The 20,504-nt window shown below is 37.1% G+C and overlaps 1 protein-coding gene across 1 annotated transcript in view; it reads right to left on the reverse strand.

Annotated features, from left to right (window-relative positions):
• The window catches only part of CFAP47 (cilia and flagella associated protein 47), a 502,957-nt gene that overhangs the window by 478,635 nt on the left and 3,818 nt on the right, over positions 1-20,504 (reverse strand). Inside the window, exons 2-8 of the mRNA XM_052662737.1 lie at positions 19,824-19,975; positions 16,096-16,211; positions 9,766-9,904; positions 7,375-7,603; positions 6,772-6,932; positions 4,468-4,589; positions 2,028-2,263 (exon numbers count right to left, since the gene is read on the reverse strand). Of these exons, the coding sequence (XP_052518697.1) occupies positions 2,028-2,263; positions 4,468-4,589; positions 6,772-6,932; positions 7,375-7,603; positions 9,766-9,904; positions 16,096-16,211; positions 19,824-19,975 (1,155 nt within the window). The remainder of the gene's footprint in view (positions 1-2,027; positions 2,264-4,467; positions 4,590-6,771; positions 6,933-7,374; positions 7,604-9,765; positions 9,905-16,095; positions 16,212-19,823; positions 19,976-20,504) is intronic.

Consider the following 20,504-nt stretch of genomic DNA (forward strand, 5'->3'; position numbering starts at 1 on the left):
GGTGAAACAAACCACTCCTGTCTAATGGTGTTTAGAACAAGACTCAGCAAACTTTTTCTGTTAATTACCAGACAGTAACTATTTAGGCTTTATGAACCATACAACTCACAACCATTTAATCTGCCCTTGTAGCATGAAAGAAGCTATAGACAATAGGCAACAAATAAGAGCGACTACATTCCAATAACAGTTTACTTAAAACAAAACAAACAAAAAAACAAGTGGCAGAGGATTTGGGAAAAGAACTGTCTGAGTAGTGAGCAAAAGCAAACCCGACATCCACAAGCTGTCCTTAGCGCTCACAGGTACATCTTGGCGTTCAACTTCTGTGCTCTGCACCGATACCTCTACAAGGCCTCCGCCAATTAAGCATTTTGTTTTCAATTTTAAAATTCAACTCAACCTTCATGGTCTGGCTCATACGTTGCCATCTTGGCAGACCTTTCTATCTGGCTGGAGGTTCTATATCACCTTGTTACAGATCTGTTTGAAGACATTTGGCATTCTTCTTGAACCCTACCTGTTTGTGTGTATGTCTTAAGCTTCTGTAATGCATTAAAAAATTTCTTACCCAACAGAGCGTTGGAGGGAAGAAGTCGGCATCCCAGGTTCAATCCCCCGGGCTGTTCCAGGCCAGGCACTGAGCGGTGCGTTCTGGGTCCGCGCCAGGCTCCCGCCGCTACCGTGCGACCCTGTGGGTCTGCTCATCGCCCAGGGCTCATGGCCAGCGCTGGGGCGCATCTACTGCCCACGCAGCCGCAGCCAGCTGGACCCAAGCCTCCGACATCAGGGAGCAGCCCCGATACACCGCCCACCTGGATGGGCCGCAGGTGGCGACCTGGCAGCGGTGGCCGGATGCGTCCCTGCCGCGCCACCCCACCGGGAGGTACTCTACGACTCAATCCTGAACTACCAGCACCAGTGCCAAGACTTCTCCCTGCACTCAGCTGATGACTGCGAGCCTCCTGACACCAGCCTCGACCCCCCACCCCTCACTGTGCCCCTGATGCACGTGCCCATGACCGGCAGTTGCAGGGCGCTTTCCACACCAGCCTCTTAAGAGCTGGCCTGGGAGGATGCATCCCTCAGCAAGTCCTCAGACTCTAGTGCCTGCTTTCCCCCTACCGCCTCGCCTCACAGGAGTGCATAGACCTGGGCCTCTTGGTGGCAAAACTGCTGCCACCACCTCTCTCCTGGCACTGGGGCCGGAAACCAGGCTGCAGCCTCTGCACATGGCACTAGACTTCCACTTCCCGCACATGTGTGCACCCAAGCTTGGCCAACCATCCTCAGCTCTTGGGATGGGGAAGAGGGCCTGGTTCCCATCGCCGTTTCACCATTTGCTGCTATCAGCAGCTGCTGGCTCAGAGGCTTCCCGCCTCTGGTCCCTGGGTTCCACTGCCCTAGACACGGGTTCCAGGACCATGCCTGGATCCACCCTCGTGAGAGAGGGTCAAAGCTCCGTGCTGGATATTTAAGTTTAGGGGTCAACATCCTGGGCACATAAATAAACACTCTTTCAGGAAAAAAAAAAAATCCATAGAAGAAGTAACTATGTTTTGCACTTTGCTTTCTCTACAGTTGTTTTTTTTTTTTTTTTTTGGCACATGAAAGGCACGTAAGAAATAATTATGAATATTGTACAGGTACCGATACAAACCGATACAGGCTTCTCTGGTGGCTCAGATGCTAAAGCGTCTGCCTGCAATGCGGGAGACCTGGGTTCGATCCCTGGGTTGGGAAGATCCCCTGGAGAAGGAAATGGCAATCTACTCCTGCACTCTTGCCTGGAAAATCCCATGGATGGAGGAGCCTGATAGGCTACAGTCCATGGGGTCACAAAGAGTCGGACACGACTGAGTGACTTCACTTTCACTTTCACTGATACAAAAGTATTCATAACTAGGCCACAAAAGAGATTAAATTTCTAAACACTGGTACAACAAATGTAGGTTTAATCCTCTGCCTGGCTTTTTAGTCAACCTTAAACTATTTAAAGCATATGAAACATAGAATGATAATCTTACCTGCATACATCCTTCATCAATCTTGCCCTTTTGAGGATCAATTTTAAAATGTGCAATTTTTTTAAAGTGGTACATCAGAGGAAGGGATTTGGATCGATTTTGCATAACACAATGAATCTCTGAATGTCCACCCATGAAACAAGGTGCAAAATTAAGAATCCTTCCAGGAACAAACTGTAGTAAGACTGGAAGTCCTGAGCCTGTCAGGGCTAATTCCACTTTGTGAAACGAGTCACCTGTAAAAGCAATAATAGTTTATTAATATTAAAAGTGTTTTGGGAACCCAGAATATATTTGCTCAGTCCAAACAGTGTCATCTGAAAGACTTGATGAGATATGGGTATCTAATTCAATCTTTCATTCAACAAAGTTACTGAATGCCTTCTCAGTGTTGGTATTTTTCTAGACCTTGGGAGTACAGTAGTGAATAAAACAGGTGATGTCCTTGCTCTCATGGGTTTTACATTCTAGTGAAGTGACACTGACAATAAAATACATAGGTAAAGTAAGGTGAGACAGAGTGCAATGTCTTGGGGCTGCTCATTTATATGGGGAACTCCAAAAACAATTGATAGGGAGACATGAGCAAAGATATAAAGGACCCTGGAAAAAAATCATGGGAAAAAAATTTTTTTAAGTGTATTCTAAATACAGAAAACAGAAAATACAAAGACTCTAACATAGGAATGACTTGGCATGCTCAAAAAAAAGGGGGGGAACCCCTCAGGAATGAAGTATGGCTGCAGAAGAGTAGTAGAAGAATGGTAAGAAAAGATCCGACATAAGATATACTTTTGACAGTAGAGATAACAAAATTTGCGGACTGATTGCAGTAGAATTGGAGGTTGAACACAATAAATGATGATGCTAAGGTTTTTGACATAAGCAACTGAAGTGATGGAATGAAATGGAATGAAGTGATGGAAGAAATGAAGTCATTTCTTGAGGCAGGAAAGACTTCAGGAGGGACAGGCTATGGGGAACCAATAGTTCTTTTTGGACATGTTAATTTTGAGACATCTGGTAGAAATCCAAGTGGAAATATCTTATTAGGTCACTTATTGTATTGTCAGCTTAGAGTGAAGATGAAGGAGGAAGGACTGGGGTTTTCAGGGAAGAAGAGAAGCTGGGTGAATACTAATCTCAGATCAGGAGAAAGTGAAGGAGTGGAGGAATGTAGTAGTAATGGCAAATACCAGGACTCAGTTGGGATTAATGGTTTTGTGCTTTTCACTGGCCCAATTAGCTTCTGAGGTGCAGCCCTGGAGTAGGCTGAGAGTTGAATTGAATCAGATTAGAGGTTTTCCACTCAGCCACAGTGGGAGTTGAGCCAAGAGGTTTACATACACTTGGGAGAAAGTGATTAAAATTATGAACAATGGAATATAAGCTGAGCAACAATGTAAATATGAAGTTTTGGAGATACAGTACTAGAAAAGAAGGTAGTCACTATGAAATGAGGGCTCTGATTGAGTGAAAGAATAGTTTTGCAGAGAAAGTATTACAACTAGAATCCCCAAAATAGGGTTTATATTTCTTCACTCATGCTCTTACTAGCCAATCCAAGATTCTAAGGCAAACCTAGCATCTCTATCTCTAGCCATTAAAAACTAGATTAACTTGAAAGCCTAGAATAAATGTTCTGTCTATGATCAGCAGACAGAGCTCAGTATCACCAACTATGGCATAAATAGTAACAGAGCAATCAATTTCTGCCCTAGGAACACTGTTCAACTCTGCTCAATGACAGCACTCATACCAACATGCAAATCTTCTAGACTCTTATCTTGCCATGGTCATCTTTCTGGATTTCATCTCTCATCTGCCTATATTTTTATTTTCTCTTTGATCTTTCTTGCTAAACTGAACTTTAGCTCCATTTTCCTCACTGCAACTCATCCAACATTACCTGAAATGTACAGAGTCCACTGCATTTTTACATGTGACCTACGAAGCACATGCACTTATGCATATTCTATAACAAGATACTGCATCCTATCTTTTGATACTAGAACTTTAGGTCTTATTCTTTGACTGTTACTTTATGTAGATTCTAAGAGAGCTAAAGGTTTGGTAAAGATGAAATAGATCATTTGTTCCCATATTAATCTCTAAGAGAAAATCTAGGCTTATGAAGAAAAGAAACAAGGTTGCTTTGTTTTTATTTTATTTAACTCTACATCACCATGTTTATCTACTGTCATCTTAAAGTAACTAAGTCATTTAACTTTTAAATTGGAAAATTATTATATAAATGATTCTGAGGATGACTTTTATCAATGTTCCACAGAAGACATGTTAAGGTCTCTCGAATGTTTGCATTTTCATTCTAATCAATAATTATACATTTCATTAAATTGCCTCTACATATATTGCTGTCTAAACTTTTAAAGAATTTAAACAGCTATATATTTGATGATAATGTTCATTTCACACTTACTTTTGATGATTTGATTATCATCTCTCAAAAACCCATCTTTACTTCCTACAGACTCAAATCTCAAATAAACAGCATAGTCTTGCCTATGTGAAGGATCATTCTTTTGACCATCAATGATTAGCCTGTGAAAAAATTACAATCAATTATTTCTAAAGCAAAGATGACACATTTTATTAATCTCTCAAAAGGGAATATCAACCCAATACCTAAATCTACACAGATGGAATTCAGCAATAAAAAGATAACTGTGATCCATTTCCCAAAATTATCACACAACATACTGAGACTTGCAAAAGAAGGCCACACTCATATACATGAAGTCAAAAAGACTGAGTTCATGATGATATTTGCAAGATAAGTGGGATTCAAATATACTAAGTTGTCAAACTCTTGCCTCCAATGTCACTTTCTGTGTAAAGGATTTTCTTTCCAGGCAAACTTCATTGCTAACTAAGGTCTCTGTTCAAGTCTCTACAGTGGTCCTTCCTACCCCAGGTGTAACTGCAAATCTCTGGTACATATCTGTGTCCTCCCATGAGCTAAGCATATATTTCTAACCACATTCTTGTTAGAGGAGAAAAGGCAATTTGGAGAATAGGATTTGGTAACAGCCAAATATTGGCAGAGGAGAAAAGCAAAGGAAAGATGAGAAGAAAGGAAGTAGGACCAAAGACACAGATGGGTTATATCACAGGCTTATGCCCTGACAAACTTTACTTGCCTTACCTGCTGCTTCTGCTGCTGCTAAGTCACCTCAGTCATGTCTGACTCTGTGCAACCCCATAGATGGCAGCCCATCAGGCTCCCCCGTCCCTGGGATTCTCCAGGCAAGAACACTGGAGTGGGATGCCATTTCCCTCTCCAATGCATGAAAGTGAAAAGTGAAAGTGAAGTCGCTCAGTCATGTCGAACTCTTCGTGACCCCATGGACTGCAGCCTACCAGGCTCCTCCACCCATGGCATTTTCCAGGCAAGAGTACTGGAGTGGGGTGCCATTGCCTTCTCCATTGCCTTACCTAGAGCTCAGCTTTTTAGCACTGGATACACAAATATATACACGAAAGGTTGATGTGAAATATTACATAGGAATTCAAACAGCATATCGAGAATACCTTTAAGACTACAAATCATATTTATTTCTGAGTTTATGCTAGACTCTCAAATAAAATGAACATATTGCCGTGAAAAGAACATTTAGAATTTCAAAGATCGTGTATTAAACAGAATCTCACAGACTCACCAAAGAAATTTCCTGCATGAAGGGATGATTAATAAGGCAATTATAGATTGTACAAATAGAACAATTACTTGATTTATTACCCTCCTTAAATTAAACCACAACTCAGTCTTCATCAGACAATTGGTATCACCAAGTGACCCAGCTGCCACAGAGAGAAATACATTAAACATTGCCTTCTTACAAAGGTCAACATACTGGCAACTGGATCAGTTATTATCATACATTACAACCTCTCAAGTGTACCTGAAATTGCTACTGTATATTTAAAACAGTATTGCCAATTATATTTTCAAACTAAATAACCAAACCAAGCACAGGGAAAACTACACATTGGCAAAAGTCCTAAATTTTGTATGAATTTCTGCAACCAAGTGTGGTTGATCCCAGCAGTACTAAAGGCTTAATATTTCTGATAATTAGTCTAAGTATTTGGCCCTGGCAGGAGCACTGCATCCTCTTTGAAGGCATCTACAACAAACTCCATGCTCCTAGCCACTGTGTGACTATTTCTGGAAGGACAATAAGGTCTTGGTCGAACAGACTGGTCTGTGGCCACAATTCAAAGCAACCCCAAAATTTCACCATCTCATTTCCACAAGGTCTGGAGAGATTTTTAATTTAAAATAAAGTGTTTACTTTGGCCACCTCATGCGAAGAGTTGACTCATTGAAAAAGACCCTGATGCTGAGAGGGATTGGGGGCAGGAGGAGAAGGGGACAACAGAGGATGAGATGGCTGGATGGCATCACTGACTTGATGGACGTGAATCTGGGTGAACTCCGGGAGTTGGTGATGAACAGGGAGGCCTGGCGTGCTGCAATTCATGGGGTTGCAAAGAGTCAGACACAACTGAGAGACTAAACTGAACTGAACTGAAAGTCTTTACAAACATTTTTAAATATTGGAAATAATGTTAACCGTGTTAGAAATATTTAAAACCATAATAAGAAAAATCCAATTTGTGCCTTCTGCCAAGTTTTACTATTAAAATAAATCTGATGAATGTACCATTAATATACTTTACATTAATCAATAACACCATAATGAAATTAATTTTTGCTTACTTTGGGCTGAAACAAAATGTAATTAAACTCTTTTGATAAGGTAGTAACCTCCCTTCATTAGGAACACAGGAGATAATTGTGGTAATATCTATGCTCTTTATTTTCCTTAAGTAGGTGAGATTATTTAAAGCAACATCTGTTCTTTGTTTAATATTTGTACCCTGTAATATAAAATCAGAAATAAAAGAGTATTAAGGCAAATGTACAAAAAGTATTTTAAATTGTGGTCATAAAATAATTATTGAAATTCCAGAGGCTAGATACAGAGAAAATGTATGTCTTTAAATTAATATACATAAATTTGATCAAGGCACCTCATAAAACTTAAAGAACTATTGAAAAATTGATAAGAACATACACCCCCACAATTAGCCACTAAGATATATTAATACCCATCAGTTTATTTCAGATATAGATTACTTCAAGGTCAGCTTGATTTACTAAACTTTTTGAGGTCACCCTTGGAAACATGTGAAATGAAATCATATCTTCAAGTTAAAACATTTTTAGAGTAATTAAACAGCTTGTTGGTTATTAGTAAGTTCAAAACAATCTGTTTCAAAACATAATACCTGATCTTCCTCCGTCCCATTATTTACTTACCAATTCTTCTCCAATGGAATCATCTTGCATTATGGCTACCCAGTTTACAGGTTCTGGGCTATTATTGTACAGAAGTGCACGTTCAATCTTTGACGTTCCAAAGAAAACAGAACCAAAACTTATGCATTCCAACTTTTTATCATTATTTATGTTTAACAATTCAATAATCTGCTCAACCACATGAGCTCTGATATTCAAGAATACGTCTGGACGATCTTGCAAACTCACTCTACAAGATAATGAATAATACGTATATATTTTAACTAGAATTCTATACACTTTCTCCTAAATGCTTATATAAACAGAAATTTTATAAAATCACATTATAATTAAAATTTGAAGACCTAAGAGAAGTTCCTTTCATGTACGTGACAGAGACTGTCATCTCCTTCTGTCTGAACCTGCAGAGTAGAATGGCATATGTGCAACCTAATTTATTGTCTCCAGGAAACAACAAAGATGGAAAATAACTGCGTGAATTGACCTAAAAAAATTTATGGATATTTCCATTTCTCCAATTATTCTGTAAATACTAGAGTTAGATAGGAAGATTTATATGGCCACCTCTAATTCTAGAATTCTGAGATTCTTTTCTAATCATCCCATTTCCACAAGGTCACTCACCAACTTCATCTTTATCCTAATAACCCAATTCTCTATGAAGCAAAGTATCTTGGCAAAACTCCACTTATTTGCTGAAATGAATATCTCCCCTCATAAAACTTCATTTTTCAGACTAATCTGTATTTACTGTTGAAACTTCCTTTACCTTACATTTATCCCTCTCTGGCATAAATGCAATCCTTCTGAATCTTGCCCCATCAGCTAGCACAAATCAATGACCAAACCACAACCATCACCAAAGTCCTTAACTTACACTCTATCTCTGTCACATTGGGCATGGTTAATATCATCTCTTTACACATCTCCCCTCACTTAGCTTTCTTGACACCATACTTCATGGTTTTCCTTCAACTTATTTACACTCTACCTTTTTATTCTCCTAAGACTTGGGTATTTTGTAAATTCCATGAATAATGCTGTTTCTCTCCTACTCTTTTATACTCTACTCTCTTTCTCAAAGTTATTTTTAACACTTCATGCTTCATCTACAACTTATGAACTGACAACTCTCAAAGCAATATACCTAAACCAAATTTTTTTATGGGACTCAATATAAATAAATCTAATAGGCTCCAAAGGATTCTGCAAAGCAAATCAATTCCAACATTACAACTGGAATCAAGATCTTCTACCACAGACCTGAACTTCCTCTTACTTTGTCTTTCTATAACCAGTTACTAAATATAGTCAAATCTACCTCTGTAACATACCTCCATTCTGCACACTTCTCTCCATATTCCCCATCTGTACCTTAGCTGAGGCCTTCATTATTTCTCTTCTGCCTTACTATTATAGTTGCTAGTCAGACTATCCACTCCACATCTGTGCTCCTTGATTTTGTACACTGCTATTAATGTGAGCTTTCTAAAATGGAAACTAATTAAGGCACCCCATCCTAAAACTTTCCTGAGATTCCACGGCCTTTACAATAAAACCTAAGTTTGTATCAGGGCTCACAACTATTTCTCAAACATTTTTTTTGAACTGTGGCCTTCAGTGAGAAATGTATTTTACACTGCAATGCAAAATACACACACACACACACACACACACACAGACACATGAAACAAATTTTACAAAATGCCATTTGAACTTAGTATGTGAGATGCATTCTGATGTTCTCTGTTTTATTGTTTTAATACTAGTGGTGACTCATTATACTGACTGTATATCCTGCTAATGAACTGAGAAGCATAGCAAAAAAAAAAAAAAAGCTTTCCTATAAGGTCCTTAACTGGACCCTGCACCATTCTGGTTTTCTGGTTTCATCACTCCTCACCTTCATCTCTTTGCCTCAGATCTCAAGATGTGTAACACTGTCTTATTAACCTCTAGGAAGTCATCTTCTACTTGCTCTGCCTGAAATCATTCCTCTAACCTACTCCCATCACCAATATCCACCTTTCCTACACACACACACACACACGCACACACACACACACTCAGCCCAAATCACACCACTGCTCTTTGCTGGCCAATTTCTACTCAACAACAGGTGTTTCTCCTTAGTGGAGCTCTTTCTTCATCCATTCCCTCACGCCCACACAATTCAAACTGAGCGCCTACTAGGTGTACCCATATGCCATTCTCCAGTTCTTCACATTTTTTCAGTCTCTAGTACTTGGCAAACAGCAGATACTCAATGAATGAATGCTAACTCAAAGAACAAAGAAGCTAACATACATTCAAAGACAACAGGCATATATGAAAAGAGAAACAGGAAACTATCAAGCACTACTAGAATTAAGAACCATAGTATACACTCACTTTGCCAATTCATTTACAACCATGGGCTGGTCTGCACAGAAATCCACTTTAATAACCATTGATGACTTGGGCTGCACAACACCACTGGCTGGAAAAATGACAATGGGTAGTTGGCCCTGGTATTCTATTTTAAAGATACCTAAGGAGAATGAGAGCAGATGGTTTACATTTGGATCCTTTTAATGTTAACATTCACTCACTTAGTAGGGGACAGACACACATTATAGAGTATGTGGTCTACTGTGGACCAAGAATCACAGCTTTGATTGTAAGTCCAGTCTCTAGGGTCATCCAATAAATTTGAGCCTAGTGTTAAGACTCAACCCTCACCAACAGCTAAAATATACTGTCTGCTTACTTTGCTCAGACACTCATGCTAAGAGCTATGCATATGTTATTCTACTTACTCCTCAAAATGAAATCTATGATACAGGCTCAAGCATTACCTCCATTTTATAAATAAGGAAATAGATACTTAGATAGGTCAAGTTACTTGTCCAAAAATACACAGTTATTATGATAGATTAGATGATCAACTCCAATTCTTCAGTCTTCTCTGCATGCTTACAGTCACACTCCCATGGATTAAGTATGTTTTCCTACCCCTTGACTGGGCCTGATCATGTGATTCACTTAGGCCAATAGCATGGAGCTAGAAGTGACATGTCAGCTCCAACCCCAAATGTTCTCCTGCTTTCCTACCACTGAAAGTGTTTCTTTTGAGAAACTGCTGTCCCTTTGGCCTATGCCCCATAAAGAGCAAATGTGGAGCAGAGAGAGCCACCCAACTGACTCACAGACCTGAAGTGAGTAACAGATCAGCCTGGCTGCCTCAACCTGAAGCAGAGTCACCCAGTTTAGTCAAGTTCCTGCTAATCTGCATAAAAGCATTAGTCCAACTGTTTGCAACCCCATGGCATGTAGACTGCCAGGGTCTTCTGTCCATGGAGTTCTCCAGGCAAGAATATTGCTTTTTTAAGCTACAGAATTATGGTATGGCTCCTTCCACATCAATAGTTGACTACTACAGCTAATAACTAATAGAGCTGGGATTTTCACCTGGATGTTTCTGACCACAGGGCTTATACTTACAGCCACCACTACTACTCATTATTTTTTCTGTCATTATGTAGTTAATGTAGCTCATAGAGGAAAAGGGTGAAAGGAATGAATTTCTAGAATAAAAAAGCATATGAGAAGAAGGGCACAAATATTTTTTATTCTGAAAGCAGAAATGGTCCATAGTTTATGGTAATGTCTGGTGCCTATATTAGAGCATGCAGTCTATATCAGATACTATCTCCTTTTCATCTCTGTAGTCCTGGCACCCCACACAGTGCCTAGCACCAAACAGTGGTCAAAATGTCCAACAGATGGGAAGCAGCCAGTCATGAGTGTCTTTGACATCACTATACAATATTAACACAAATAAGCATGCTGCCCACATAAACAACTTTGAAGATTCCTAACTTACCAGTTTTAAATCACATTTGATGACATTTTCCAAAATTATTCATTTAACTTAGGAGAATGAAAATATTAGCATAATAAAAGTATTGAAAATGTAAAAAGATAATAAAACTTTAAGTCCAGAAATGACCTGATGAAAAAAGGTAAACAAACTCACAGTAACAAAATGTGTTAATCCAATCATTTTTAGAGACACGGTAAGGACATAAATATTTATTTTTTCTGTCATAATATAAAGCAAAAATCTGTAAAATTAAATCCACTACAAATAAACTAGTATCATTGACTCAGTTCTCCAAGAAAATAAAACTATATGAGTTCAGTTAAGGCTGAGTCTAAAGTCAATGGTCCAAAAGCTTATCCAGGAACAGCCCCTAACAAAAGAACATTGTTGAATATTTTAAATATATTAAAATAGTGAGTACACAAACATTACTGTGTCTTATGTAACTTTAATGCCATCAGTAATAATGAAATATTTGACTGTTTTATTTTTTAATGTTAACAGCAGGAGCAAGGACATCATCCTAGGAGAAGGGTGTCATTGAAGGAAAGATGTTACAGATAGAATTTTTGTCATCAAATTTTCATTTTTTTAAAGATATGAAATTGGTCAATGTGTGGAGAATGAACTACAAGCAGATAAGAAGAGACTCCAGAGAGGTAATTTAGGTTGATATAGCTATAAGGCAAAAAAAGATGATGACTTGTTGTAAGAAAAAAAAGTGACAATGGGACAAAGAAAAATAAGATTACTGACATAAGGATGTGGATAGACATGATTTAATAATTGACTCAATAAGGGGGTAGAGGGTGAAAAGGAGGAAGGTGTCAAGGATTTTGCCAAATGTTTGACTTGGCCATCTACATGGTGGTGACATTCAACGAAAAATAGAAAAGGAGAACTTCGGGGGAGAAGTTGAGTAGTTTAGTTTTAGACGTGTTAAGTCTGAAAAACCTGAAATAAACGCAAAGTCTTGTATAGATGTCAGTTAAGTAACAGGAATGGAAGCAATTGCCCAGGGAGAGCAGAGTGGCTGAGAAAACGTGAAGGTTCATGACAAATGCTAAGGAACACTCACTTCTAACGTACTGAGAAAAGGAACAGCGGTCCACAAGAGAACTAAAGAAGATAGAGAAAAAGAATAATTCTAACATCAACTGTATTTATTGAACATTTAATATACGTCGGAGAGTGTGTTAAGCATTTTATTAATCATCATCACAATTATACAAGGAAGGTATTATGTTTATCCCTAATGTATAAGTGAGGTAATGAATATTCAGGAAGTATAAATTATTTGACCAGGGCCTCCCAGCCAGTTAATACTGTAACCAAGATTTGGACTCTGGAAGACCTCACTCAGGGTCAAATCAATTAAATGAATGCTCACTGAATGCCTAGTATATGCCCAATGCTGTGTCACACATGAAAAGTATGTTGAGATTTCATGGCATTGATTTCCAAGAAAACAGACAAAAAATACACTGAGAATAAGTAGTGCGTGCTTCTCTGGGTAAGAGAGGATTCTTAGGACCACTTCTGGGTCTGATCCAATTTGGCAAATTTCCTGCTTTAGAGATGATGCTAGGCTTTTCTAGACAGTGATGTAGAGAGAGGATGCTGATGATCAGGGGAAGAGAGGCAGTGGGCATTAAGAGCAAGAGAAAGGTCATATATTCGGGGTAAAATAAACCTAAAGGAGTCCTAAGGTAGCCGCTGAAATCCAGGAACGGTGTAAAGATCACTCTATGGACTTTTAAGACTATTCCACATAATAACATGGTAGTAGAAAAAGTACCCAAAGATTCAAGAGAGGAAGAGGGAAATGTTTTCAATTCAAAAAATGCTAAGATTTTTTTTCAATCTTCAATGATTAAAAACTAAGAAACAATAAAAACATAAACGAGGAAATGGAGTTTACCAGAGCACAAAACACTAATATTAGAAACATCTTAAAGACTAAACCATGTTTTTTTCAAAGTGAAAAGATAAGCACTACTTGGTAAGTTATGCAAACATTCTTACAAGGGGCAATACAACAAAATGTATTTGACAACATGTAGCTAAATTCATGGATAGTTACTCCATAATAGATTATTAAAGAGAAAGCAATGGCACCCCACTCCAGTACTCCTGCCTGGAAAGTCCCATGGATGGAGAAGCCTGGTAGGCTGTAGTCCATGGGGTCATTAAGAGTCGGACACAACTGAGCAACTTCCCTTTCACTTTTCACTTTCATGCATTGGAGAAGGAAAATGGCAACCCACTCCAGTGTTCTTGCCTGGAGAATCCCAGGGACAGGGGAGCCTGGTGGGCTGCCGTCTATGGGGCTGCACAGAGTCGGACACGACTGAAGCAACTTAGCAGCAGTAGCAGCAATAGATTATTAATATAAGACATCATGAAGTTGTTACATAGATAAACTCTAGTATCTATCTCAGTGAGAGTACCACAGAGAAAACACAGCTATATAAATCACGAACTTGCCGAGTGTGGCTTTTTGATGTTCTCTTAAGTATATATAAGGGCTTCGCTGGTGGTTTGAATGGTAAAGAATCTGCCTGCAACGCGGGACTCCCAGGTTCAATCCCTGGGACAGGAAGATCCTCTGGAGAAGGGAATGAAAACCCACTCCAGTATTCTTACCTGAAGAATTCCATGGACAGAGGAGCTTGGCTGGCTACAGTCAAAGGGGTCGCAAAGAGCAGGACACGACTGAGCAACTAACACTTTCACTGAGTATTTGTAAACACTTATTCTTTGACTCTAAAACTATAAAATATTTGTCACATAAAATCCTTTTGGAAAATTTTATTAAAATCATCTTTGGTTGCTGAATCTATTTTCTGCTTAAGTGTTTTTCTTCATGAAAATACATAATTCTCATGAATATTTATATACTGTGCTTATGGGTAATGAGGACTTTATGACACTTTATGGGCACTTGCTACTGTGAATATAAAACATACTATCAATTTTGGTAAGGGTAGAAAAAAATATTCATCTCCAAAAATGAGGGACAAAGGCAGCGGAAAGAAAATGTGTTTCACTGATAACAATTTGTTTCAGTTTGTAAGGTAATGGCAATTAATACTTCATAATACTCAATTATAATTTACCCAGAATAGTATTAATGACAATACCATGCACACATAGTAAAACTTAATGTGAATTATTCTTCCTAAAATGTATGGACTCAGGTCCATATGTGTACTTTTATTAAGTAAGTAATATTAAATAGTCAATTAAAATTCAAACATATATTTTTTACTTATAGAGAGTTTTTATATGTAATAAAAATGTACAATTTGGTAAGATTTTAGAATAAAATCTAGAATTTAGAATCAATTTAGAATAAATTTAAAATAAAGAGAGGATATGATCAAAGTGTTAAAGAATTTGTAATGGACAACAGTTATGAAAAATTTTGGAAAGTATAATAATACAAATAAAATTCTATCAATTACATATCACTGCTCCATAATCAGATCTAAAGGACTATTTAGACCAGAGTAACTCACCATAAGAGAGTCATCCTTAACACTGGAGTCAGGCACAAATGAGCCTAATATTTCACAATCTCACAGAATTCAGAAATTCAATAATTTAAAAAAGTATGGAAAGTGAAATAAGTAACATTCAGTGAGGAACAATTATCAGTTTTATTTGTTTATATCCCAGGAAGAAATCAGTAAAGTATCAGACTTCCTTTGTCTTAATAATTTCCACTGTTCATTCAAGCAGCCCCAGAGAATGCCCTCACTTAGTATAAGACAGGTTTAGATATAAGACCTGTTTCATGTACCCAACAAGCAATTTCAAGAGAGAAATGTCCTGCCTGTCTAGAGCTTGTCCTCATCTCAGCTTGAGAAAAATGTTAGTGTTATCCCAGATGCTGAGAGAATGAATCAAGAGAATGAAAGGATAAGTGATTGTATGCCTACTATATATCAATGACGAGTGTGTGGTCATGCAGACACAAGCACATGTGTACACGCGCACACACACACACACACACCCCTATGCCTTTATGCAAACTGTTAGTGTTATGCAAACAGTAAGAATCTCTAGAAATAACCTCATGGAGAAGAGAGAGAGAAGCACTTTTTCTTTCAATAAAATGTTACTAAGAGCCTGCTAGGGATCAGTATGTGAATTCAAAGTTGAATATGATAGAGAAAAAACAAATCTTTCCTGAGTACTTGTGATAAGTCAAGTACCATATTACAGCCTTCGGTACATACATAATTAACCACAGTATATTTTATTAGTCAGTTTATAAATGAGGAATCTGAAGTTCAATGTTCTTAAAGATACTCATTCCAGATCACACAGCTTGGAAGGCACTGGGCCCTGATTCTATTTCTGGAAAGCTCTAAGGACTGTGTCACTTCTATGACACCATTCTATGTCTGTCCTCAAGGAGGTCATCAGTCATCTGAGTCAAGTTATATTAATAAGAATCATAAGGATGTAGATTCATTTTTCCTGATATTACCTATCAGTTTCTAAAATAGTAATCCTACTTAAGGACCTTCAGTCTTGAGCTTTTCCAAATGACAGACCTAATTTTTGAGGGGCAGGGTAAATCAGAGAATACATTAATTGCACAAGAAGGATTGAAGGCAGGGGGAGAAGGGGATGATAGAGCATGAGATGGTTGGATGGCATCACCAACTCAATGGACATGAGTTGAGCAAGCTCCGGGAGATAGTGGACAGGGAAGCCTGGCGTGCTGCAGTCCCTGGGGTCACAAAGAGTCGGACATTAGTGAGTGAGAGAACAATAATATATTTCAAACATTACCAATTTTCTTCCAAATGTGTAAGTTAATTTATAGAATAGAAAGCACTTACCTGGCACACTGCCCTGGTTAATGATACTAATCTCTTTACAATACACTTTACTACTGGCAACCAATGTCCCAAAATTAACTTCTGGCTCAATTGCCAATTGACATGATGGAATCAACCTAGAAGAGGAGAAAAGAGGACCATGATGAATTTTAACAACTATAACCTCATGGTTAAATCCACAGGGACTTTTATCTTAACTCCTTAAAAGAGATTTCAGTTTCCTTGCAGGTCTGCTAGTGGGACATTTGTCAGTAAACAAAATTGTGAAATGAAGACACAAAAAAAGATAATGAGAGACATTTTAAATTTAAAAATCAGATTTTGTGCATAAATACATGGCATACCCTCCCAAGTATTCACGTTGAAAGGTTACCCATGTATCGCTATTTTTTTTTTTTTTTTTTGCAGCTCAAAACATACTTGGAACTCTGTCTTGAAATCTCCACCTAAACCATACATTATTTTGCCCACCCACCTCAGAACGGGAGGGGGCATACATACACCATACGTTCTTTTGCCCCCTGCTTCAAAAGGGTACCAGTTATCTTAACAAAGTAAGTCGTTTTGAATATATGCCATATCTGATGAAATAAAAGAAGGTGGGATACTATAAAATATCACTTGGAGACTAAGAAAAGGTCTAAGAACAAAAGGATACAATTGATTTTCCGTGTGTATATCTGTAGCACATGTTTTCATTAGCATTTAAAAAATCCATTCTAATCCTATATACATGTTTCATAAGGATCTATATGGACATATATGTTTTTAATCTGGATACTAATTTAGTTTATAAGGCATCATTAAGAATATTATCCTGTTTGATATTAACAATTTTTCTGAAAGATAGGTAAATACTATGGCTCCTATGTTACAGATGCAAAACAAGAGACTTAAAAAGCCTAAATTATTTATCCAAGGAATTATCTAGATATAACACTGAGGAACTTAACGTTGAATCCATTTTGTTAGATTTCATGTACATTACCTTAGAAACCTAACAACGACGATAACAACATCAATAATAAATGTAGAAATGACAGATCTTTACTGAATCTTTAGGTTATATGCCAGACACATGAATTAATTCACTCCACTTAGGATACAACCTCCAAAATATAAATATATACATGCATGCATACAATCATATATGCATACAGACATACCAAAATTCACAAATAAAAATACATGAAGAAAACATTCACAAATACTGTGTTACTCATTGATGGTCTGGGCCTTCTTTCTGGGATCTGTGTTTATACGTGTTTTTGTATTATTGGATAGGTACAGACATTCCAGAGATCAGCTAGGACTGTCCTGTTTATGCTGCATATTCTAAGAAACACCCATGTTCTTCTCATAAAGAGATTGTAATTTTGTGACAGAAAAAGATCAATGACCTTGTACATCTCTTTACAATATACTTATATGTATATATATAATTGTGTTCATAAAGAGTTTATAAGATCTAAAAGAAGAATAATAATGCAAACAATATAAAATGAAAAGCTGAACACTTTTTCAAGCTTTTTCTCTAGCTAGGTGTGGAAAATAATCTTAATAATTTCTTGAAAATCTTTCACACATACATATAAATGTACATACATGCATACACATATATATGGTTTAAGGAGTAAGGGTGTGGTGATATGGTAATATTTAATAGTTTCTCTGGCTTTCCTACTGGTTTGTCTTCCTCTTGTATAAAAAAAATTATCTGGCCCATATGTACCACAACATGTCAAGACATTTGACCTCTGAGGACGAAAAGAATCAAGCCACCTATCAGGAGAAGTGCCTCTTGACTCCAAATGCTCTCTACAAAATGAGTTACCAGTTGAATCCTATCTAAGGGTCACAACTGAAGGAAATTCTGGAGAAGGGAATGAATGACCAATACACTAATACCAAGTACCAGTTATCTCTAAACTTGGAAATGCTCTCAAAGCTAAATAAATACCTTCCAATGGTACAAAGGAATAGCTTATTCCTTGCCTAAAATGTGTCAACTGTTTGATTCCTATGCAAAATGGGATGCTGTGCTAAAGCAGAATTTCTCAACATGGAGAACCCAAATAATTGCACATCTAAATTTAGTTCATGAAAAAAAAACACAAGGAAAACTATTAAAAGGCTTATATCTAATACTAATATTAATATTTCAATATTGATTATGCTAGTGGTGGACAAATAGAAACAAAAAATACTTATAGAATCATATTTTGCTGTAAAAAGAAGGATTGTGCATGTATATATATTAAAAATACCTAAAAATTCTACAATAGCTTTAACAGGTAATTTTATAATAAACAGAACTTTTTTTCAGTGTAAAATGAAAAGCACAATGTCTTGGTCAAATAAATTATTTGTATTAAAGTTAATCTCCAAATCAGTTATTTAATTCTATATTATATTCATTATAGTAATCCATATTCTTTAGCCAATCTCAGAAGAGCACCATTTTGACTTTCTTTTTTTTTCAGATTTTATTTTATTTTATTATTTTATTATTTTTTTTTACTTTACAGTATTGTATTGGTTTTGCCATACATCAACATGAATCCACCATGGGTGTACACGTGTTCTCAATCCTGAACCCCCCTCCCACCTCCCTCCCCATGCCATCCCTCTGGGTCATCCCAGCACACCAGCCCCAAGCATCCTGTATCCTGCATTGAACCTAGACTGGCCAAACGTCTGCATTTTTTAAAATTCTGTGAAGCAAATACAGCAATAATTTAAAATTAAAATGTGACTATGGGGTAACAATAATCCATTTAGGAATACATACAACATAAGAATAGAAAGTAGAATGTTGGTTACCAGAGACTGGAAAGTAGGAGAATTAGGGAGATTTTGTTTAAGAGTACAATTTGGGAACTAGTAGATAAATATGTTCCAGAGAGCTAACATAAAACATACTGATCACAGGCAACAATAATACATTATAAACTTCAACGTTGCTAACAGACAAGATCTTAATTGTTGCCACCACAGGAAAGAAATGATGACCAAGTAAATGTGATACAAATGTCAGCGAACCCTATGATGGTAATATGTTACAATGTACAAATGTATCATATCAACATGTACACTGTCAACTTATACAATGGTATATTACTATGTCAATTGCATTTCAATTTTTTTTTAAAAAGTAAAATAGAATTAGAAGGAATAATCAATTAAGAAGTATAGTAGCAAGTAAGTCAAGAGAATAAAGTGGCCCACAGAAGCAGTAATGATTAACTGTGTCGATGCTGCTGAGAAATCAAGTAAAAGACAAAGGAGGCACCAACAGACTGGCAATATGCAAGAGCTACTTCACTGGAAAGCTGGGGAAGATAGTCAGATGGATTTTATTGGAGTGAGAATGAAAAGTATGATTGTGGAGACAGCAAAAATAGCATTTTAAAAATAAATCTTGCCATCAAAAGGTACAGAAAATATGACAGAAATAAAATAGGATGTGAATTCAAGGGAAATAAAAGAATACAAGCAATTGTTGAATATTTCTAAGTGATTTTAATAAAAAACAGAAAACTACTCTCATTTGTTTTGAACACTACAATTTGCTAAAAGAAATTGTTCTTGAAGTTCAGTTTATCTTTTTTTTTTTAAAGATCCTATAGATACAAAAAGCCCTATTAGAGAAAATAGAAAATATTACTATGACTCTTATTTTCATCTGAAAGATACTCAAAATGTTAGCCTCAATTATGAATACATACCCAATTAGAGGGATCTCTATTGTTTTATTTCCTATTGAAATAAGAAGTTGGTCACACATGTCTTCATTCTTATCAGGATGATATTCCACCATAGCTGTTGTCTGAAGGCCAGAAGCAAGTGATTTATCCAGATTGGTCAAAATCAGTTTGAACTTCAGTGGAAGAAAAAAATAATAATAATTACACATCTTAACTCATAATAAGAAAATAATATGAGCAACTGTAATAAGGAGTGTACATTATTTCAAGAGATATATTAAGATACAGGCAATATTCCTGCCCTAATGATTCTATATGCTTCAGATATACTTTTAATGGTAAATTAACTGAAACTGAAAATGCAGTCAGTAGAGAAATATGTAAATGTTCAAGGGCTCCTTTAGAAGTATGAGGTACTAAAATACAGAAAAAAAAAAAAGAGGGAAGAAAGTTGTGCTGAGTCACTCAGTCATGTCCGACTCTTTGAGACCCCATGCACTGTAGCCTGCCAGGCTCCTCTGTTCATGGGGATTCTCCAGGCAAGAATACTGGAGTGGTTTGCCATGCCCTCCTCCAGGCTATCTTTGCAACCCAGGGATCGAACCAAGTTCTCCCACATTGCAGGCAGATTCTTTACCGTCTGAGTCACTCAACATACACCTTTAGAAGTATGAGGTACTAAAATACAGGAAAAGGGAATAC

This window comes from Budorcas taxicolor, chromosome X (assembly GCF_023091745.1).
Source record: "Budorcas taxicolor isolate Tak-1 chromosome X, Takin1.1, whole genome shotgun sequence".
Classification (NCBI taxonomy): domain Eukaryota; kingdom Metazoa; phylum Chordata; class Mammalia; order Artiodactyla; family Bovidae; genus Budorcas; species Budorcas taxicolor.